General features: G+C 46.6%; 1 protein-coding gene across 6 annotated transcripts in view; it reads left to right on the top strand.

The window, feature by feature from the left end:
* DPF2 (double PHD fingers 2) overlaps positions 1-13,235 on the top strand; it is a 43,091-nt gene extending 29,856 nt beyond the window's left edge. For 2 of the 6 annotated variants that reach the window (XM_034775613.1, XM_034775609.1), the window contains 5 exons: positions 236-373; positions 1,696-1,824; positions 2,673-2,785; positions 3,857-3,932; positions 7,021-10,724. In XM_034775613.1, coding sequence (XP_034631504.1) covers positions 236-373; positions 1,696-1,824; positions 2,673-2,785; positions 3,857-3,932; positions 7,021-7,097 — 533 coding nt within the window. In that variant the 3' untranslated portion in view covers positions 7,098-10,724. Of the gene's footprint in view, positions 1-235; positions 374-1,695; positions 1,825-2,672; positions 2,786-3,850; positions 3,933-7,020; positions 10,725-13,072 lie in introns of those variants that run through there. The other 4 variants (XM_034775612.1, XM_034775608.1, XM_034775614.1 and 1 more) reach the window with 3 other exon arrangements.
* Positions 13,236-23,601: the final 10,366 nt, after the last annotated feature.

The following is a 23,601-nucleotide window of genomic DNA, read 5'->3' as shown; positions in this document are numbered from 1 at the left end:
AAGGGTAGAAACGCCCATGGCTTCTCAGGGTCTGGCCAAGCCATGAGTCTGCTGGCTCCTGAAGTAGCCTCCTGAAGCCATGTTGGCTGTTGTACACTGTTAAATGCTGTGTCTTCGGGAGGAGGGCGGGTTGGGAAGGGCTGTCACAGGGAGCTGGGGGGTTGCACGTGAGCAGTGATGTGTGTGGCTCAAATGCCTGCCAGGAGCTCAGACCCATCCCCATTTTCTTTTGCAGTCTGTGGGAAGCGTTACAAGAACCGTCCTGGGCTCAGTTACCACTATGCTCACTCCCATCTGGCCGAGGAGGAGGGGGAGGATAAGGAAGATTCGCAGCCCCCGACGCCCGTCTCTCAGAGATCCGAGGAGCAGAAGTGTAAGACCTTTAGCCACTGTCTTGACCCAGTCTCCTGCATGTCCTGGCTCTTCTGTAGCCTTTGTTAGAAATGTAGACGTAGGGCCAGAGTGTAGTGGTGAGGGAACCAAGACTACAGCTGGGACTCCTGTGGTCTATCCCCACCTCTAGGAGAGAAGTGGGGGTCTAGAGGGCTAGAACAAGAGGGGCTCAGAGTCGGGACTCCTTGGTTCTGTCCCTGGCTCTAGGAGCCTAGTGTCTTGGAGAAGGGAGCTGAGACACCTGGGATCCATGGGAACCAATGTAATCTAGGTTGGAGGAATTAGCAGAGCGGTTAGATTAGCCAGCCCACAACTCAGGATTCCTGGATTCTTTTTCTGCCTCTGCCCCCACTAGCTGTGTGTTAGGCGAAACGCTTCCGCTCTCTGTCTGTTTACCTTTACATAACACAGGTAAAAGAACAGTTACCTTTGTCACATGCAGAGTTGAGGCTTTGTGTTTCTAAAGTGCTTTGAGATCCACAAATGAAAGGTCCTGCAGAAGTGGATAGAGCCGTGTGCAGATACAAAATTTATATCTGCTTTTTACCTGTGGATATCTGCGGAGTTGCAGGGCTCTAGCAACAACAAGCGAAACCAGCGGCGAAAGCTAATACACCTCTACCCCGATATAACGCTGTCCTTGGGAGCCAAAAAATCTTACCGTGTTATAGGTGAAACCGCGTTATATCAAACTTGCTTTGATCCGCCGGAGCGCTGCTTTACCGCGTTATACCCGAATTAGTGTTATATCGGGTTGCGTTATATCGGGGTAGAGGTGTATGTGAAAGTGGCTTGCACGCTCTTGGGCAGGAGATGCACACTGCTGCTTGGAAGGGACTCCTGTCCAGGAGTGTGCGAGCTGTTTGCACGTGCTAGCATGACCAGGGACTGCTGTTGGTGAACTTTATGCTCGCCCCAGTGGTCGGGGCTGGGGGCAGTACAGCCATGCTGTAGGAGCTGCCAGGCTGGGCACTGGCTCCTGTGAGTGGCAGCTCGACATGCTGCTGCTGTTCCTGGCCTGGTTGCTGGTCATGGCCCTGTGGGTCTCGATCATTGTCTCTAGAGCCCTTCATCTCTGCAGATATCCGCTTTATATACGTGGATATACATTTTGTATCCATGCAGAGATCTAGAAGTGGATACATTGGCTATGGTGTGATTCCTCTCTGCTGCATCTGGAAGCTTATGTGGGCCAAAGTCCCTGCAGGAATCTCACTGAATGATGTTCTTCTAGGTGTCATTGCTCACTCTAAATAACCTTGTCTCTGTTTGGTGGGGTGGGGTTGGCTCTTCTCCAAACAGCCAAGAAAGGTCCTGATGGCTTGGCTTTGCCCAACAATTACTGTGACTTCTGCCTGGGAGACTCAAAAATCAATAAGAAGACTGGGCACCCGGAGGAGCTGGTGTCATGTTCAGACTGTGGGCGATCAGGTACTTTGATTTGCAATACCTGCATTCAAGAGGCTGGATGCCCGTGATCCAGCGTGAGGTGTTGCTGCTGCTTCATTTCACTGAGTTGGGGTTGTTCTTTATGCTGGCTGCCCTCTTATGTGTCCCATGGGTGGCTGCAGTGATGCATGATGGGACGCTGATGTCTCTCTTGCCCAGAGCCAGGAGCATTTCTGCTCTTTTATTTAAGGCCAATGCAAACTTTTGGCTACCTGGTTTCTTTTGTCCCACCTAAGCCAGCTGAAGGAGGAGATGGGGGACTATGAGTCAGTGCTCCTAGCTTATGTTCCCAGCTTTGGAAGGAGGGGAGAGGGGTCTAATGGGTTAGAGCAAGAGGAGACCTGGGATTCAGGACCTCTAGTTTCCATATACAGTTGTAGAATGAGAAAGGTCTTTAGTGGTTAGAAGAGTGAGAGACTGGAAGTCAGGACTCCTGGGTTCAACCCTTGGCTCTGCCACTGACTGGCTACGTGACCATGAGCATGTCACTTCCCCTCTCCGTGCTTCAGCATCCCCATCTGTCTGTCTCTTTACCCTGCTCTCCTGTTAGCTGGAGAGCCTTCTCCTCTGCTGTTGTCTGGAGCAGCCTCTCTGTATGTTTCTACTTCCTTCCTTGTCTAGCACTGCTTCTTCTCTATTTCCTCCTCTCTGGGGGCAAGAGCCATCACCATTGCAGTTGCTGCTATTTGGAAACAACCTCTGTGTATCTTCCTGCCTCCCTATGTTTCATGCTTCATTTCCATTTCTCTTGCTTCTCTGAACTCTTGCCACTTGTCCAGGCCTGACGTGTCTAACATCCATGTGTGGCTTTGTTTCACCCACTTTGGCAGGGCACCCTTCTTGCCTCCAGTTCACCCCGGTTATGATGGCAGCAGTGAAGACGTACCGTTGGCAGTGCATCGAGTGTAAATGCTGCAACATCTGTGGTACCTCGGAGAATGATGTGAGTACCTTTCGGTGCTGGCAGGATCGACCATAGCAGAGCAAGCTTGACACTTTGGGCATCTCCACCTGCAAATGGGGACCAGCAAGCCTCGAGGGGTACATGTCATTTGTGTCCAGAAATTATCTCCCCAAGTATTTATCTGCCTACATCTTGCCATGCTGCACAGCGAGAGCAGAAGCTTGCACAGTTTTGGCAGAGGCAGGAGAATAATCTTTGGAATGGAGTTTACTGTGGGAGTTGAAATTCTGAATGGAGACTAGCTGGGAGGTAGGATTATGGATAATGTCCAAGGTAGGCTCTCGGGGAGTGTGTGTGTTCCAGGTTGGAGTAATGCAGCTTGAGACCTTAGGTATACCATTACAATGCCCTCTCCCCCTAGGTCAGGGGACCTGTTCTACTCTAGCTGGGGAATGTGGCTTCCCCACTGGTTTTGGTAGTTGCTTCTCCCATTACCTAAGGATCTCTGCAGATACAGACAGGCTGTATTGGTTTCACATGTGGCAGCTCCATTCTCAGAGCAATTAATCGCCTCTCTGCAGACTCAGGCGGGCATCACTACATTAGTCACTTATGGAGAAGCTCCATCCTAGACAGAGTTAATGTATCAGGCTCTCTGCAGACTCAGGCAGACGTCTCTGCATCACACTCAGGTCACGCTATCAGAATTTGTTTTGCAGTACCAAAGGGTAGAAAATCAAAACCTGAAATCCTGACCTTTTAACATGAATCTAAGAGCCAGGACCCTAGGCATGTGAGTATGCCTTGATCCAGCCCTGCAGGTGTTACACAGACCTCTTCAGTGGCTGTTCCACATAGGAATCTACTACTGCTATCAGCTAATGGAGTTACTCTTGTGGCTTGAGTGATAGAGGCTTATGCTTTTAGTGTCAAATGTGGCAGGTCTAATCCTGAGGAGTTGGTTAGACTCGCATGTCACTATAGCTCTCTCTGTTGTTCTTTGTGGGATGGCAGAATCATGCAGTGATTTGTAAATAGAGCCCTTTTGTGAAGCTGTGTTGAATCATCCGAATTTTCCTTTATTTTCCTCCCCCCTCTGCTTAGGACCAGCTGCTCTTCTGTGACGATTGTGATCGTGGGTATCACATGTACTGTCTAACTCCGCCCATGTCAGAGCCACCCGAAGGTAAATGTAGTGTTCCTTGGCCCATTCTTCATCTGTCTCTTTAGAATTCTGATAACTTATATGATTTTGGTTCTGAGTACTAGTGATTGATAGCATTGGGCCGCGGCACGGCATGATGCAAGCAGGAAATGTGCAGCTTTCTCTCACACGTCTCTGAATCCCATATAACATCCCATACTATTCTGGGCCTGGCTTCCCTCCCCACCCAGAGCTCTGCCAAGGTCCCTCAAACTTGCTGCATGGCCTCGCTTGCTAGTTCAGCTCTGAGCTCCCTAACACATGTAGCTCTGCTGATCCCCTATGATCCTAACCCACAGATCCCTCTGCTGCCCAAGTCCTTCCCTCCCCTGCCCAGTGCCCTACAGTCCTAATTTGCAGCAGTACCCCCTCTCACTTATTCCAGTCTTGGGTGCCTCTTAAACTGACAAATGTGCTAAGTGGTGTGTGTAGGATCTTGTGGTGAAGGGAACACTGTGCTAAGTGTAGGGTTAGATTGGGACTCTACTTATTCATATTGTGGATATCCCCTAGGAAGCCCAGTCATGGGACAGAACCTATTATGCTAGATGCTGGACAAATACTCCAAGTTCCCCATAACTTTCCTTGGTTTTCTTAGAGTCAGATTCCAAGTCCAGAAGGGACCACTGTGATCCAACTAGTCTGTCCTTTTGTATCTCATAGGCCATGGGACTATCCTGAATTAGTTGATGTTTGAGATGGAGTAGATCTGTTGGAAAAACATCCAATATTGATATTTAAAAGGGAGGATTTAGATACAAGGGCCAACAAATTCAGACTCGGAGGAAGCAGGTGCAGCTGTCATTGAAATTGATCAGAGATGTTTCTGCTTACATCAGAACCTGTGAAATTCTTTGGTCTGTGTCATGCATGAGGTCAGATTAGATGAGGTCTGTGGACCTCCCTCCCTCAGCCTGCTGTCAAAATAGTCAGATACACTTTCTCCGGGCAGTGCCCTCTCCAGTAAGATCCTCCTAGTACTAAATCATCACTTTCTCTATGCCAACTGGGATGTGGTAGGAATGTCATTAGGCTTCCTGAGGAAGGAAGTATGGGGACTGCATCCTGCCAAGCGTGGAAACATTTCTGCGTTGGTAGCAAAATCAAGAGTACAGTGGCAGAGTCCAGATTTTCCACCAGCCCCACCTTTCCTTGCACAATGCGCTGATTCATGGTTTCAAAGCAAACTGGTTACAGTTGAGCAGCCAGAAGCAATCTCTGGTCTAGATTCACCCATGTTAATTTTAAATCGCCTTTTAATTATCTCACTTAACATTACCTAGATGGAGTAATATCTGAAGATCTTGGGAGCTTTGTTTCCTAGCATACTGGGAGCACATAGTCCTGGATTAACACTGGTTGGGATATGTTTAGGGCCCTACCAAATTCACGACCATGAAAAATGCATCACAGACCATGAAATCTGGTATCCCCCCATGAAATCTGGTCTTTTGTGTGCTTTTACCCTATACAATACTGATTTTATGCGGGAGAGCAGTGTTTCTCAAATTGGGGGTCCTGACCCAAAAGGGAGTTACAGGAGGGTCACAAGGTTATTTTAGGGGGGTCGTGGTATTGCCATCCTCACTTCTGTGCTGCCTTCAGAGCTGGGTGGCCGGAGAGTGGTGGCTGTTAGTCGGGAGCCCAGCTCTGAAGGCAGCGCCCTGCCAGCAGCAGCACAGACGTAAGGGTAGCAACACCACACTATGCTACCCTCATTTCTGCGTTGCCTTCAGAGCTGGAGAGTGGCGGCTGCTGACTGAAGGCCAAGCTCTGCGGGCAGCAGTGCAGAAGGAAGGTGGCAATACCATACCATGCCATCCCTACCTCTGTGCTGTTGCTGGCGGCGGCTCTGCCTTCAGAGCTACGCCCTCGGCCAGCAGCTGCCACTCTCCAGCTGCCCAGCTCTGAAGGCAGCCGCTGCCGCCAGCAGCAGAACAGAAGTAAGGGTAGCAATACCGTACCCCCCCCTCCCCGCCCCTCCAAAATAACCTTGCAACTCCCCTGGAACTCCTTTTTGGGTCAGGACTCCTACAATTAAAACAGGGTGAAAATTCAGATTTAAATAGCTGAAATCATGAAATTTACAATTTTAAAAATCCTATGACTGTGAAATTGACCAAAACGGACCCTGAATTTGGTAGAGCCCTAGATATGTTCCAGGGACAAGAGTATGAGGCTTGTGGACATAATTGGGAATTGGGCAAGGACTGTAAGAGACGAGCAGTACTGCCTAATAGGCTGCACAACCTTCATCCTGTTTTGCTTCTAAAGGAGCCACTGGAGAGTGGGAGGGCTTAAAGGGTTAATGCCTCCTTCATATTTACTGCCAGTTGGAAAGGGACTGAATCTGGGATCTCTATGTTGCCAGTTCACTTTCTCCTAAGTAATTTATTAATATGACCATATTCCCTACGATGCCCCTACCAAGATCTGGGCCTTGTTACTGTATGTGCGCTATTGGTAATATTATGGTAGCACTTTGGGGGCTCAGCCAAGATTGTTAGTAGTACGGTGGTAGTGGTTGAGGGCCCAAAAGAGATTGAGACTTGTTATCGCATGTGCATTATTATTAGTAGTATATTAATATCTAGAGGCACCAACCAAGAGTCTGGAATAAACTACTGGCATGAGGCACCAGTATAACTGTTTCCATACTAGGGGGTTGTGCCGCTTTAGCTATACCATTTTCTAACTGGTGTAGTTAAAAGCAGTATGAACACTGTGTGGACAAACCCACAGTGAGGCAGTTCCTGACCCAAAGCGCTTACATTCTAAATAAACACAGGCTGGGAGAGGAAATAGTGGTACAGAGAGGGGAAGTGACTTGCCCAAGGTCGCACAGTAGGTCAGTGGCAGAGCTGGAAATAGACCCCAGTTTGGCACCCTAGATAGCATTGCCTGTTAATCTGTTGTTCTAACGTTGCTCTATCGTCCTGTTAAAGAGCTGCTGCGTTCCACCCCGGAGCTGGCTACATTTCAGCAGCCGGCAAATCGCCCCCTCACACATATGCAGTTCACTAAGCATTCTGGGAAAGCCTAGTTACTGAGTCTTCACCTCTTCTTGCAGGGAGCTGGAGCTGTCACTTGTGTCTGGATTTGCTGAAGGAGAAAGCCTCAATCTATCAGAACCAGAACTCCTCTTGATCCGGTTTTGGGTTGGAGGGCAAAGTGTGGCTCAGTAGAGTAACCTCCAGTCATTCATTACATACAGGGCTCTGTTACTTTTTCTGTCTCCCCCCCCCCCCTTTTTTTTTAAATGGTTTAACCTTTCCTGTGTTTCTTTGGGTTCCTTTTTGTTCAATTTCTCTCCTTCCCAAAGCAGATTGGACTCCGCCTGTTACCAGAAGATCCATCCTGGCCTGGGGTTAGAAGTGGATCCACTTCCCCTGCCATATCAGGTGAAGTCTTGTACGCAAGGCTCTCCCTTGGTTGTTGCTGCATTTCAGCCTCTGTCTAGGCACTGTTCCAAACATACATAGCGTGAACCAATGCTTGACCCTCACTGAAGGCAAAGCCAATCCTAACACGCAGATGAGATGCAAAAAACAGGAATCTCCTCTCTGTATAGGAGGGAGAATCGCCTTATTCATCCTGGTGAAAGATGTCTTAGTTTCTCCAGTGCAGGAACTGCAGAAAAGCGCCATAGGAGAAAAGGGGTCTTACATCTTCGCTTAAATGACTCCTATTCCTGAGTCTGCTTTGTCATTCAGCATTACTGAGTTAGCAGCCACCTCCAGGGCTCCCGTCATCCACGCTCTTATGCTACAAGTCTGTCTGAGCAAAATCAACCCGTCAGGTAAAGGGGAATGGCTCCAGACATTCTGCGTGTCCCAAATCCTCCTCCTCCTCTACTTACTCTCTAATTACTGGGTTTAAGTCCACACACTTCTCCTAGTATAGACAGGAAGCAGTGCTTGTCCCTGGTTGATAGTAGGGTATTGATCACTGATCGCCCCTTCCTTCCACAAGTTGAAAGTGGTTTGACTGGTATAGGTGACAAGACCACACTATTTTCAATACCACCTGCTAGAGAATTGATTCCAGCACTGGTCAAAAGGGATCCAATGTGTGGGTGAGGGTGTGGTATCCCTTGTTTGTCAGCCAGTGTCAACCATGGATCAATATCCCAGTGTAGAGAAGGCCTTTGATTTCCACCTGAGTCAAACCAGTTTAAATATGAAGTGACTCCATTGTATCTTGGTGTATGCTGGTCTGACTGAGATCAGAGTCAAACCCATAGACCCTGCAGTACCTCAGCTTGATTGCATGTTTACACCTGTCCTGTAAAACTACACTCAGTATCCCATAGTTCCAGGTTTTAATGGTCTCACAGGGTTTAAAATTTCACCAGGTTACTTTGGAAAAGGTCTGCCCCTGGCCTCCTTTACAGACTCCATTCTTGAGAGGAGAAAGGGATGGTCCTTAGGATTCTTCACTGCTGCCTTAACATAGTCCAAATGTGTAAGTTGGCCCTTCCCATGTACATCCCCTGCACTCAAGCATTTTAATGGAGTTTTGCTTATTATATTTTTAACCTACAAAGCTTGTCGTCCTGGCTTTTGGTGATGGTGTAGATTTTCATATCATTAGGATAATGAAACTACAGTTGGGGCTTTCATCCCGGGCTCTTGAGTCCCATACAGAAGCTGGTTGATCGCCATCCCTGCAAGAGGCTTGAGTCCTTCCGTGCTGTAGCAATGGCAGCACCATGCCTCCTGATAGGAGGATGATGGTTTGGGACGAAGGGTTCGGAACAAGCAGAGAACTCCGGTGTTTCCATGGAACAAGGTGCGGATGGACTAGTCTTTTGATTTGCAGATCCCTTTGCCGCTCCAGTTAATGTGCCTATCCAAGGGAGCTGCATGCCCAAGACTTGGGAGTGCCTGTTCCAGCCGGTCAATGGGTATGAATGTATGCCAGCAGGGACCCATCTCCTCATGCCATGGTGTGTTGGGCTGAGCTGGCTCGTTTCAGGACCTTGCTCTGCTCGACAATGGAGGAAAAGAAGCCAGTTAAGCCCAGTTGTTGTTTTTCCTCCCAGCTCGCTGCTGGGCGCTCCCTCACTTGGAAAATAAGGATCCCTCTCCTTCGCTGTTTTTGTTTCCGCTCTGCAGGAAACTCATAGAATCATGTGACTGGGAATCCACTGGTGACCTTTTGAAGCCCTCCTTGCATCACCGTTTTCAGTAGCAGGGGTCAAGGTGCATGGGACGATTTTTGTTGTACAGCCCTGGTATAGGATGAAGCATCTTTGGAAGGGTGACACAAAAGGGTTCTGTTGAATAATGTGCCTGTTTTTTCTAAATCGACTTCAAACCTACCTCCAAAATCCCTTTTTACGTTCTTCCTCACTCACTAGAAATGCATTTTAAAAAAAACACTTCACCTGTACAAAAGGGGGTGGATGGCTCAGGAGATGGTGAATGGGAACACTCTCATTCACCACTAGGTTACTGGTTCAAATCTAGTCCAAGCTGGTAGCAATCAGAAGCCATTGTATGAAATGAGTTTTGTGGGTCTCAATCCACAAAAATGCCAGGGTCAAGAAGGCCATGGAGACTGGACATGGTGGCACAATGAGGATGCTTGCCATGCTGGCCCTTATGTGGCTAAAAGTAGACTGTCAGTCCAGACCCGCTCTGAGCACTACTTCAGATGGAAATCATTAAATAAAAGACCCCACTCCCTCCACACTTGCACAACAGTGACATGTCTGCATTTGTTTGAAATCCTATATCCACTCAGCAGTGGCTGTGGTTGGAAGCCACCTGAAAAGAGAAGCATAGCTTTGCCCACTTCATTACCTTATCCACTCTTACGAATGACTGTCCAAGCTGAAATGGGTGGGGATTCAATGCAGGGAGAGGCAGAACCCCTTTTTGCCTCTGATTCCATCCAGAGCCTCCTAATAAATGGGGCTCAGTCACTGAGCAAATCTCTCTTGCTTGGGTAACTGGGGAGCTGTTGCCTGAACTGAAATTGGCCGTTCCCCAGCAGCTCTCGCCAGCACTGCAGGGCCCTGAGTGTCTTGGACGGGCCACAATCCACTGCAAAGTATCACATGTGTGTCTTATCCCGCCTACCCCCCAAAAAACACCAAAACGGCTTGTTAAACTTCTCTGTTGTCACTTTGGGGTGGGTTACTTTTCTTAAATTTCTGTGTAGCTCTCCTTGCAATGGGAATTCAACGCTCAGGTCAGATGTGTCCCCAGATATATTGGTTTCCCATAAGGAGACTCTTTAGGGTTGGGATGGGGAATATTATATAGCTCATATCTGTGCTTTCACCTTGTAATGTTTTTCAGTGTGTGTGTGTGGGAGGGGGATCAGCTTGATTTCCTCTACTCTTCTTTATGATGCTGCTGCTTCCCCTGCCCCCTCTTGGAGGAGAAATGTCACAGTTCTGAGCAGGGAAAGCCGCCTGCTGCTGAGTTAGTTTTCTTCTTTGACTGACTTTCACAGCTTTTCCCTCTGACTTAGCAAGCTGCCTCCCTCACTCCCACACACATGCATTAACAGACAACTATGTGTTGAGAATAGTGGACTTGTGTTTTTCCATTTCAATAACCTCATTAAATCACAAAGTTTCAGAAGCATATTTTGGGTTTGGATTTTTTTAATTTACAGAGTAAAAAAACAAATGGGAATTTTTTGCTGCTGTTAAGATTCCTTTTTTCCCCTTTCCTTCCCACTTTAATTGGAGCCAAGGTGTGTAATTTTTTTAAGGGACTGTATTAAAAAAACATTAGTAAATAAACATTTTTACACGGATCTCTCATTTTAAGCTGCCTTGTTTGTTACTGATACGGATGCTGTGAGATTAGATGCTGGGGGTGCTTCTGAGTTTACTATGCAGTTCTCCAGGAAAAGCTGTTCAGGTAAAGGTGTTGTGTATTTCATCTTTCTATTTTCCACATCCCTCTGTTAGATCCTGATTCAGCAAGGTTCTTAAGCTTGTGTCTAACTTTTAGGCAGGAGAGTGGTCAAAGGAAATCACTCTCATAGATTTTAAGGCCAGAAGGTTCTATTTCATCACCTACTTTAACCTGCATAGCACAAGCCAGAGAACTTCACCCAGTGACTCTTGTGATCTTGTGACTTGTGCTTGGCTAAAGCATCTTCCAGAAAGGCCTCCAATCTTTATTTGAAGATGTTGAGATGGAGAATCCACAACTTCCTTTGGGAGTTTGTTCCAGTGGATAATCACCCTTGATAGTGCTTTATTTCTAAGTTCAATTTAACATTATAAGGCCAGAAGGGAGCATTGTGATCATCTAGTCTGACTTCCTGTATAACACAGGCCAAAGGACTGCTCTGCATTAACTCCTCTCTTAACTAGAACCTGGCTTTAACGTCTAGTGTTTGGTTCTAGTGTTTAACGCTGTACCTTGCTCTGCTAGTTTAAAGAGCCCTTCAGTACCTGGTATTTTCTCCACATGAAGGTACTTGGACACCATAATCAAGTCACCTCTGTCTCCTTTTTGAGAAGCTAACCAGAATGAGCACTTTAACTCTCCCAGCATAAGACATTTTTTTCCATCCCTCAAATCATTTGGGGGCTCTTCTCTGCAACCTCTCCAATTTCCCATCATACTTAGATATCTACCTTGCTGAATCTGGGCCATCCGGAATATTAAAAAAAACTTTCTTCCCCTTTAAAAGTAATGAATGGTCTAGAATGGCGTCTGAAGCTACTATTTGTATTGCAGTATCACACAGAAGCCCTAGTTATAGAGGCCAGGGGCAGCTTGTGCTAGGTGCTATACAAATGCAGAACAAAGAGATGGTATCTGTCCCCAAAGAGTTTGCGTTCTAAATAAAGCGAAGGAAGGATTATCATTTCCCATTTTATGCATGGGGAACTGAGGCCCAGAGAGAAGTATTTTCCCAAGGTGTCACAAGGAGTCAGTGGCAAGAGCTAGGACTTGAATCCAGATGTTCTGAGTGCCAGGCCAGTATCTCAGTTCAGCTCCAGTGCTGGACCAGAATTGATGCAGAAGAGAGAGGCATGTTGTCAAGGTTCCCTCCCCACTCTGAACTCTGGGGTACAGATGTGGAGACCCGCATGAAAGACCCCATAAGCTTATATTTTACCAGCTTAGGTTAAAAACTTCCCAAGGCACACATTCTTTTCTTGTCCTTGGATGGTATTGCTGCCACCACCTGGTGATTTAAATAAAAATTCAGGGACGAGTCACTTGAAATCCCTATTTCCCCAAAATATCCCCCAAGTCCCATCACCCCCTTTCCTGGGGAGGCTTGAGAATAATATATCAACCAATTGCCTTTAATGTAAGTACAGACCAGACCCTTTATCTTTAGGACACTAAAATCAGGTTCTTAAAAGAAGAACTTTATAATAAAGAGAAAAGTAAAAGAATCACACCTGCAAAATCAGGATGGAAGATAACTTTACAGGGTAATAAAAAGATTTAAAACACAGAGGACTCCCCTCTGGACTCAGCTTCACAGTTACAAAAACAGGACTAAAACTACCTCTTAGCATAGGGAAAATTCACATGCTAAAATAAAAGATAATCTAATGCATTTCCTTGCCTTACTTACAATTTTTGTAATCTTAGGTTAATCATATCAGGTATGTTTTCAGGAGATGTTGTTCCTGCGTGGTCTCTCTCTTGGTCCGGAGAGGGAACAATCAAAAAGAGCACAAACAAAACCTCCCTCCCACCCCCGATTTGAATGTATCTTTGGTCCTTTTGGTAAGTGCCAACCAGGTTTTCACCTTAACCCCTTACAGGTAAAGATTCAGTACAGCTGCCCAGGAGGGATTTTATGCTACCCTTATCTATATGTTTATGACACGCCCCCCCAAATCACAGATGGTGCTGGACAGCCTGTTCCACACTGGCTGTGTTTTTTTTCCTGGAGCTCTAGGAGAAAACAAGAGTTAATAAGACACATGCACCTCTAGACGTACTACTGATTATATAAAACAATATTTTCCACATGTTAAGGACGATTTTAACCAGTTGATTCTGGGAAACTTTCACAGGAGAGTGCATCAGCCACTTTGTTAGAAACCTTTGAAATGTGTTGTATTTCAAAATCTTGGCGAGCTAAACTCCATCAAAGAAGTTTTTTGTTATTTTCCTTGACAGTATGAAGCCACGTCAGTGCAGCATGGTTGGTTTGCTGATGGAAACGCCGTCCCCAAACATATGGGCGTAGGTTTTCCAGAGCGTATACAATGGCGTAACATTCCTTTTCGGTGATTGATCAGTGGCCTTCCCTCTCTGACAGTTTTTTGCTGAGAAACACGACAGGATGGAATTCTTGATCCAGTCCTTCCTACATTAAAACTGCTCCCACACTGTGCTCAGATGCATCTGTGGTTACTAAGAAAGGTTTGTCAAAGTCTGGGGCCCTTAGCACAGGGTCAGACATGAGTGTTGCTTTAAGCTGGTTAAAGGCCTTCTGACACTCTTCAGTCCACTGAACTGTATTTGGCTGTTTTTTTGGTCAGGTCTGTCGGTGGGGCAGCGATTTGGCTGTAGTGCGGTACAAATCACCTGTAATATCTGGCCAAGCCTAAGAAGGATTGGACTTGTTTGTTTGACTTTGGGACAGGCCACTTTTGGATAGCATTCACTTTGGCCTGTAGGGAGTTGATAGTTCCTTGACCCACCTGGTGTCCAGGGCATGTCACTCTGTTTAGGCCTATTTGACACTTTTTAGCCTTAACAGTTAGTCCTGCCTCCCTTATGGGCTCGAAGACTTTTCGTAGATGCTCCAGGTGTTCTGCCCATGAATCAGAAAATATGGCCACATCATCAAGGTAGGTGACTGCAGATTCTCCCAATCTCACTAAGAGACTATCTACAAGTTTCTGGAAGGTGGTGGGTGCATTTTGCAGCCCAAAAGGGAGCACATTAAATTCATACAGCCCCTTATGGGTGATGAAGGCTGACCTTTCCTTGGCGGATTCATCTAGTGGTACTTAGCCATATCCCTTGGTTAAGTCTAAGGTAGAGGTGAAATGGGCACATCCCAGTTTTTCAAATAGCTCATCTGTGCGTGGCATTGGATAGTTGTCTGGGTGAGTTACAACATTTAGCTTACGGTAGTCCACACAAAAGTGAATGTCCCCATCTGGTTTGGGAACTAGAACCACTGGAGATGCCCATGCACTTTCAGAGGGGCGGATTAGACCCATCTGTAGCATGTCCTGGATCTCCCTTTCTATAGCAGTTTTGGCTTGAGGAGCCACCCAGTAAGGTTGGGCTCTAATTGGGCGAGCATTACCTGTGTCAATGGAGTGGTATGCCCATTCGGTCCTGTCTTGGAGTGGCTGAGAACATTGGCGTGAAGCTATGCCCAGCTCCTTGATCTGCTGTCGCTGCATACGTCCAAGGGTCATGGAGAGGTTCCCCTTTTCCATGCCAACGGCACTTTTTCCTTCATAGTAAATACCTTCAGGCCACTCAGCATCATCTCCTACCTGGGCTGTAAACTGACAAACCTTTAATTCTCTGGAATAAATGGGCTTTAAAGAATTAACATGGTATACTTTAGGGTTGAGGTGGGGCACCCTATGAAGTAGTTAACAGCTCCCAGGCACTCTTGGACCGTAAATGGCCCTTCCCACAACGCTTCCATCTTATGGGCCTGGAGCACCTTCAAGACCATGACCTGGTCCCCTACTTTGAAGGAACGCTGTCTGGCATGTTTATTATACCAGGCCTTTTGCTCTTCCTGCGCATCTTTTAGGTTTTCTCTAGCAAGGGCTAAAGAGTCCCCGAGTGCGTTTTGTAGGTTGTTTACAAAGTCCAGAATGTTAGTTCCTGGAGAAGGCATAAATCCCTCTGATTGCTGCTTCACCAACTGTAGTGGCCCCTTAACCTCATGGCCATACACAAGTTCAAACAGTGAAAACCCCAAACTTGGATGTGGTACAGCCCTGTAGGCAAAGAGCAACTGCTGCAACACTAGGTCCCAATCATTGGAGTGCTCATTTACGAATTTACGTATCGTGGCCCCCAAAGTCTCCACCAGGCCGTTTGTTTAATGGTAAGGGGTGGCAACAAAGTGGTTCACCCCATGAGCTTCCCAAAGGCTTTTCATGGTCCCTGCCAGGAAATTAGTTCCCAAATCTGTAAGGATGTCAAAGGGCCAGCCTACCCTGGCAAAAATGTCTGTTAATGCCTAGCACATACTTTTAGCCCTAGTGTTGCTTAGAGCTACTGCTTCCGGCTATTGGGTGGCAAAATCCATGAAAGTCAGTATGGGGACTGCTTTCCTCTGGGTGTCTTTTTCGGGGAAAGGACCCAGAATATCCACAGCTGCTAGATGAAATGGAACCTCAATTATGGGGAGTGGCTGGAGAGGAGCTTTGACCTGGTCTTGGGGTTTTCCTACTCTTTGACACACCTCACAAGACTGGACATAAGTAGAAACGTCCTTACGCAGTCCCTCCCAGTGGAATGACCTTCCCAAATGGTCTTTGGTCCTGTTCACCCCAGCATGGCCACTAGCATGATCGTGGGCTAAGCTTAAGAGCTTTACCCGGTACTTAGTTGGACCTACCAACTATCTTTGAGGATGACAGTCTTCCTGGTGCCTACCAGGAAGAGTTTCCTTGTATAAAAGTCCTCTTTCTACAACAAACTGTGATCGATTAGAAGAGCTGAGAGATGGTGGGTTGCTCCATGCCACCGTTCAAGCTCCCTGGAGGCTTTCATCTGCTTCCTGCTCGGCCTGGAACTGTTCCCTTGATGCTGGAGACATCAGTTCTTCACTGGATTGAGAACTTGGGCTTGGTCCCTCTGGAAGTGGTGTAAGTGATGGGGTTGTTTTCATTGACTCTGAACCGCTCTCCGCTGGTGCACTGTGTTGGATTTCAGGCTCCGGCTGAGCTGCTTGTGTAAGTTTAGCTGCAGCTGCCAGTTCAGGCTCGGTGGAGCCCTCTGGCGTTGGAGTTGCAGACGGGGTTGCAAGTGCTGGATTCAGTGCTGGCAATGGTTCTGGTGCTGGTTGCTCTGCCAGTTCTGGTTCTGGTTGGGTCTCTGGGACTGGATCCACTACTGCTGTCGCAGATGTTGGCATGGGGTCCAGTTCCACCATCTCAGTCTGGGTGTCTGGTAACATCAATGGGGCTCTGGTAGAAGGCTCAGGAACAGGGATAGGTGTGAAGGCTTGCTTAGCCTGGCTGTGGGTGACCATTCCCACCCTCTTGGCTAGCTTCACATGGTTGGCCAAGTCTTTCCCCAGCAGCATGGGAATGGGATAATCATCATAGACTGCAAAAGTCCACATTCCTCACCGGCCCTCGTACTGGACAGGCAACTTGGCTGTAGGCAAGTTTAAAGAGTTTGACTTGAAGGATTGAATTGTCACTTGGGCCTCTGGGTTGATGAATTTGGGGTCCACTAAGGATTGGTGGATAGCTGACACCTGTGCTCCAGTGTCCATCCACATAATAACCCCTTCTTTCCGCTACACTCAGTTTTCCTTTGCTCTGAGGGTATCTGGGAAACATCTGTGCCTGAGGACCTTTGGTGTGATTCCGGTGTAATGAACTGTAATCTGTTGGGGTTCTTGGGGCAGTTGGCCTTCACATGCCCCAGCTTGTTACATTTAAAACATCGCTTAGCTGACTGGTCACTGGGGCAAGGTGGGTTGCTGGAGGCTGGTGTGGTGGGACGATAAGGTGTTTGGGGTTTTCCTTGGGGGGTAGGTGGGGCCTTGGGCTGCCCCCGGTGGTAGGGTGTTGTCTCAGGTTGCCTGTTCTGATATCTGCTCCAACTGCTACTAGCTTTTTTTTTTTTTTCCTGCCATCTTCACCCATTTGGTTCTGATCTTCCCCGCCTTGATTACAGTTTTGGGCTTCCCATCAGGATGTACCTTTCTATTTCCTCGGGAACACCCTCGAAGAACTGCTCCATTTGTATTAGGAGAGACAGATCTTCCAGAGATTTAACACCTGCTCCTGATATCCAGGCATCCCAATTTTTTACAGTGTGGTAGGCGTGTCAGGAAAATACCGCGTCTGGTTTCCACCTTAGGGCTCTGAACTGCCAACGGGCATGCTCGGTTGTTAGCCCCATTCTAATTCTGGCCTTTAAAAAAAAAAAAAAAGTTCGTAGTTGTTCATGTGCTCTTTAGGCATTTCAGCTACCACCTCTGCTAAGGATCCACTGAACTGCAGCCTCCGCTCCACCATATACTAGTCTGTAGAGATGCTGTACCCAAGGCAGGCCCTTTCAAAATTTTCTAAGAAGGCCTCTGTATCATCGCCTACCTTGTAGGTGGGGAATTTCTTGGAATGGGGAGCAGTACCTGGAGAAGGACTGTTAGGGCATCTGGTAGACCCAGCTTAGCCCTTTCCAGCTCTAAGCATTTCAGCTCTAACTCCGTCTCCAAGTGTTTTGCCTCTGCCTCCAAGCGTTTCTCCTCTTTTTCTCTCCTCCACCTCCAATTCCAACCACTTTAAGTCCATTCGTCTTTCATGTTCTTTCTGTTTCTCTTTAGCTTCCAATCTGGCTAATTCCAGTTTCTTCTGGACCTCACTTTTCGTCATCTTTGCTAACCTTCCTGCCCTTAGCCTAGCCTAGCCTGAGAGCTAGGGAAAAAGGGGAAAAAAAAAAAAGCTTGTGAAATCCCTTGCTATAGCTTAACTACTCTGCCCTCAGGCAAAAAGAAAAAAAGTCCAGCTGTTCTTAGCTTTAAAAAAAAAAAAAGTGTCCTTTTAAAATCCTGAGGTCTGTGCTTTTGGTTCAAAATGATCCCACCATGCTGCCACCATGTCAGGGTTCCCTCCCCACTCTGAACTCTGGGGTACAGATGTGGGGACCTGCGTGAAAGACCCCCTAAGCTTATATTCTACCAGCTTAGGTTAAAAACCCTCAGGGCACAAATTCCTTTCCTTGTCCTTGGATGGTATTGCTGCCACCACCAAGTGATTTAAATAAAAATTCAGGGACGTGTCACTTGGAATCCCTATTTCCCCAAAATATCCCCACCAAGCCCCTTCACCCCCTTTCTTGGGGAGGCTTGAGAATAATATACCAACCAATTGCCTTTAATGTAAGTACAGACCAGACCCTTTATCTTTAGGACACTAAATCAGGTTCTTAAAAGAAGAACTTTATTATAAAGAGAAAAGTAAAAGAATCACATCTGCAAAATCAGGATGGAAGATAACTTTACAGGGTAATAAAAAGATTTAAAACACAGAGGACTCCCCTCTGGACTCAGCTTCACAGTTACAAAAACAGGACTAAAACTACCTCTTAGCATAGGGAAAATTCACAAGCTAAAACAAAAGATAATCTAACGCATTTCCTTGCCTTACTTACAATTTTTGTAATCTTAGATGAATCAGTTCAAGTATGTTTTTCAGGAGATGCTGTTCCTGCGTGGTCTCTCTCTCGGTCCGGAGAGGGAACAAACAAAAAGAGCACAAACAAAACCTCCCCCCTCCCCCGATTTTGAAAGTATCTTCTTTCCTTATTGGTCCTTTTGATCAGGTGCCAACCAGGTTATTTGAGCTTCTTAACCCCTTACAGGTAAAGATTCAGTACAGCTGCCCAGGAGAGATTTTATGCTACCCTTATCTGTATGTTTATGACACATGTACAAGCTGTGCAAGCTTCCCACTTTCAGCTCTCTAGTGCTATTTTATAATCCATTGGTCCCACACGAGATATTGGGACATCAGCACATCCATCAAACACACCCAGAAGACACTGATAGCACTAAATCGGATGCATCATTGGGATGAATCGTCATTAGGCTGGCAGATCCTTAAACATGTGCCTATTGTACTTCATGAAGCTCTGGTTACAGCACAATATCATATGGACACTAAGGGACAGTGAAAGGCTTTAAGGTGGCTCTGAACCACTGGGTACAATATGCTGTGATTCTGTCTGTGGTGTGCCTCAGATGCTCAGGAAGGCATTATCAGGGGAAAGACATTTTTATCATTGGTGCTTGTGCAACCTTATTGATGGAAGTCCTTCGGGTGTTTACTGCAGAGATAGCGCATGTGCACCCCGTACCCCATGCCTAACCACTAGACCCCCCACTCCTTTCCCATAGAACCGCAGAGTCCTGGCTCTCAGCCTTCTGCTCTAACCACTAGACCCCATTCCCAGAACCAGGAATAGAACTCCGGTTTCCTGTCTCCCCAAGTGTGTGTTACGGCTCTGAGAACATTGAACTTCCTAGTAGTGACTGCTCTGTCCTGCTCTCATTGCTAAACGTTCAACTTCCTAGAACTATTAGAGGATGCTTGTCTATGTATATAATTATTTCTTCCAGTTGTTAAAAATAGGATCATGTCACTGTTGGGGAAGGGTGTGTGTGTGTGTGTGTGTGTGTGTTTTAATACAGCATGACCTTTCCCTGCAATGCTAGCTGTCGCCAGAGTTTTACATCCTTGTATCTTAATAGCAAAAAGCAATAGCTGCAGGTAAGACAGGGTCAAGTATTCAGTCTAATGGGGATAGAAGCAGCTGTGACTTCAGTGTGCAGGGTGGGGGAAGTGGATTTTATTAACTCATTCTCCCCCTTCACCTCCTTTGTTCTTTCCTTGTGCTGAAATGCTTTTAGGACCAGATTCAATTCAAACCAAACCATGCACTGCAGCACTTTGTAGTCCTAACACCTTCCACTAAAAATATTTTGTCTGGCCGTTGTGATCTGGATGGCAGCATGGCCCAGTGGCACTGTACTGGGACTTGGGATACGTGGGTTCTATACTCAGCTCTGCTGCGTGTGGTCTTGGGCAACTTCCTTCCCCTCTGTGCTTCTGTTTCCCTTCCCACCCTTTGTCTATATCAGTGGTCTCCAACCTTTTTACGTACAAAGATCACTTTTTGAATTTAAGTGAACCCCAGGATCAACCGTGCCCTGCTCACTCCACCCCCCCCCCCATCGCTCGCTCTACACCACCCTCACTTTCACCAGGCTGGGGCAGGGGGTTGGGGTTCGGGAGGGGGTTCTGGCTCTGGGCTGAGCCTGGGGCTGAGAGGTTTGGAGTATGGGAGGGGGCTCTGGGCTGAGCCTGGGGCAGGGGTTAGGGTGCAGGAGCGTATGCAAGCTCTGGGAGGGAGTTTGGATGCAGGAGGAGGCTCTGGCTGGGGAAGAGTGTTGGGGGGCAGGAGGGGATATGGAGTGCTGGCTCTGGGAGAGGGGTCATGGCTGGGGCAGAGGGTGCAGGAGGGGGTAAGGGGTGCTGGCTCTGGAAGAGAGCTCCTGCTGAGCTACACCTCAGACAGGGCTAAGGCAGGCTCACTGCCTCCCCAGCCCCATACTGCTCCCAGAAGGGGCCTCCGGGGGGGGGGGGGTACATGGCTCCGCACACTGCCCCTCTTTGCAGGCACTGCTCCCGCAGCTACCATTGGCCACAGTTCCCCATTCCCGACCAATGGGTGCTGTGGGGGCGGTGCTGGCAGGCAGGAGCAGCATGCAGAGACCCCTGCTCCCCCTCATCTCCCAGGACTGCGAGGGTGTGCTGGCTGCTTCCGGGAGTGGCGTTGGGCTGGGGCACACAGGGAAGCCTACCTTAGTGGCAGCCCTGCTACAGCCAGAAATCGCGATAGACTGGGAGAGTCTCCAGGATCGACAGATTGGTGACCACTGCTCTATATAGACTGTAAACTCTTGGGGGTAGGACTGTCTCTTACTGTATCTATACAGTGCCTAAGACAATGGTGCTGATCTAGTTTGGGGCCCTGTAGGCTGTACTCTAATAATGTTAACCTTCCATCACCTAGAGGGCCTAACTCAGCTTGGGGGCACCATTGAGCAGGGTGCCATTGACACATGGTGAAAGACAATCCCTGCCTTAAGGAGTTTACAATCCAGGGCCTGATCCAGGCAAGACTGTTGCAAATGCTTAACTTTATGCACTGTCAGCATTCCAAATCCATGGGATTTACTTGCAGTGTGTAAAGTTAATGTACATAAGTCTTTGCAAGGTTGGGGCCTAAATAGAAAAGACAGATACAAAGTGGGAGAAGGAGGGGATTATTTCCCCCATTTTACATGTGCAGAGAGATTAGTCACACATGGAGTCTGTAGCAGAGCTAGGAATTAAACCCAAGTTTCTTGAGATGAGCTAGTTGGGTATTTTGCATTGAAACAGCATTTGTCAGAAAATGCTAAACAGCCAAAACAGAAACCTTTTGCGGGAATGTATCTGCTTCAACTAAACTTTCATTGAAAGAGGTTTCTCCAGTCCAGGGTGAAAATGTGACCGAGCTCAGAATAATCAATAGCCCTGTCTAAGTGAGGCAGAGCAGGGACCTGAAGCTGGGTCCCCCTTATCCCTGCTCACTACTGGGCTATTGACCGTTCTGGAATGGGGGGTGTCTGTCTTGTGCTCTTGCTCTCTTGGGCTGGTTTTTACAAAAATGCCTTGGTTTTGTCCCAGTACAGAATGGGAAACATTCTTTAAATGTTCGTGAACCAGGAAAACAGTTTCCTTCCCCATTCAATTTCAGACCTAATGTAGTGCCACCAGCCCATTCTTTCTCGACAGGGAAACATGCTGCCTCTTTTTTTAATGATGTTTTCCCTATAATAATGTTATATACAACTGGCTGGAGTCAGATGATCAGATTCTTATCCTATGAATGCAGGTGTAAATCTGGAGCGAGGTTCCATTTAACTCAAGGGAATTAGCCTGCTTTTACCCAGCTCTGGGTGAGATCAGAATATAACCCTCATGATTTTAAATAACCATTCACTACTTTAAATTAGGGCACAAATCAAATGATGGCAGCATGCTGTATTGGGATGAGTTCCAGTCATCTACTGGAGCCGTGGCGATACGTTACAGGGAATTCCGAGAAAAGCAACAAAAGATGATTAAAGACCTAAGATTTTCTTAATGCTATAATAGTGTAGAGCAGGGGAGGATTGCAGGAGAGGATGCCCTGCTCTAGCACAATGGGGCCTTGATTACAGTCAGGGCCTTTTGGTGCAACCATATCTTAAAACAAAAACCACTATTGTAAAGCAATTTTGTTTTCCTTTTTATTTTTTCAACCAAATAAATATGAAGAACATTGACAAAACACCAGCCCAACTGGACCCTGCATGAGGAAATGTCAGTATGTACAGTCCTGTGTGATCAGGGTTTTGCAGCTTTGCCAATTCTCATGCTCAATGGAGTTTTCTTTCAGCTCACAGCCCCTGAAGTTATGATTACGTGAGACTCTGTTTACATATATTTTAAAAAAGTTTCTAGTGAAAAGCTTGAAAATGTGACCTCTAAAGGCTCAGAAACCAGAAGGAAAATATGAATCTTTCCCTCCTCGCTCCCCCCAAGTTTACTATTTGGCTTAAAATCATGAGATTTAAAAAAAAAATCTTGTGATTTTTGGAGCTTGACTTGTGATTTTTGCATGCTTGGGGTTTGTAACTCTCATAAACATGTTTTGGTCAATGATTTATTCATATTAAACATTCAAGAGTCACCAGGCTAAAGAAAGGTTGGAATCATGGCACAAAGAGGAAGTGGATCGGAGGACTGCCCCTGACTTCCCACTGGGATATCTTTTCTCCACTGCTGGGACATCTTCAGGAAATAGCACTTAGATTGATATATCTTTTCTCCGCGGCCTGCCGGCATGTTGCTCCCAGGAGTGTTGATGCGAGTTCGGAATGTGGAGAGCGCTTATGATCATGGTACAGAATAATTCATTCTTCCTACCCGGGGAGCATCTGAGTCCTCCTTGCTTGTCTCTTCCCCCAGGGGAGAATGGATCAGAGGATCTCTGGAGGAGGGACAGGCTGGGTTGCTCAAATATATCCATCCATGTGAGGCATAAAACTGTTGGAGCTATACTGCTGCTTGAAGACTTTGTGGCAAAAGCTAAGTGTGTACAGGATGGAGCAAGGAATAATGGCCTCTGCAGCAGATGGCTAGCTCAGGACTTTGCATGGTAGCCTGGGACTTGGGAGACCCAAGTTCAGTTCTCCACTTTATTGCATGACTGGGAGCAAGTCACTCCGGCCTAGATCCTTAAAGGTATTTAGGTGCTTAGCTTACATTGATTTCAGTGGCTAAATATCTTTTGAGACTGGTCCGTATTCTCTCACTGTCTTAGTTCCCCCTCTGTAAAATGGAAAAATGCTTTCCTACTACACAGGGTGAAGAGAAATGTATTAAAATTAGGACTATCAGTTAACTCAAAATTAATCTTGATTAAAAAAATTAATTGTGATTAATTGCAGTTTTAATCGCATTGTTAAATGACAGAATACCAATTGAAATTTATTAAATATTTTTGGATATTTTTCTACATTTTCAAATATATTGATTTCAAATAGAACACAGAATACAAAGTATACACTGCTCACTTTACATTATTATTTTTGATTACAAATATTTGCACTGTAAAAAGATAAACAGAAGAAATAGTATTTTTCAATTCACCTCATACAAGTACTTTAGTGCAATCTCTTTATTGTGAAAGTGCAACTTACAAATATAGATTTTTTTGTTTTGTTACATAGCTGCACTCAAAAACAAAACAACGCAAAGCTTTAGAGGCTACAAGTCCACTCAGTCCTACTTCTCATTCAGCCAATCAACCGGCATTTTAAGGTATTTACGTGCCAGATATGCTAAACATTTGTATGCCCTTCATGATTTGACCACCCTTCCAGAGGATGT

The sequence above is a fragment of the Trachemys scripta genome, chromosome 7 (assembly GCF_013100865.1).
Source record: "Trachemys scripta elegans isolate TJP31775 chromosome 7, CAS_Tse_1.0, whole genome shotgun sequence".
Taxonomy (NCBI): Eukaryota; Metazoa; Chordata; order Testudines; family Emydidae; genus Trachemys; species Trachemys scripta.
Note: the sequence above shows the minus strand (reverse complement) of the source record. Positions and strands in the feature narration are given on the sequence as shown.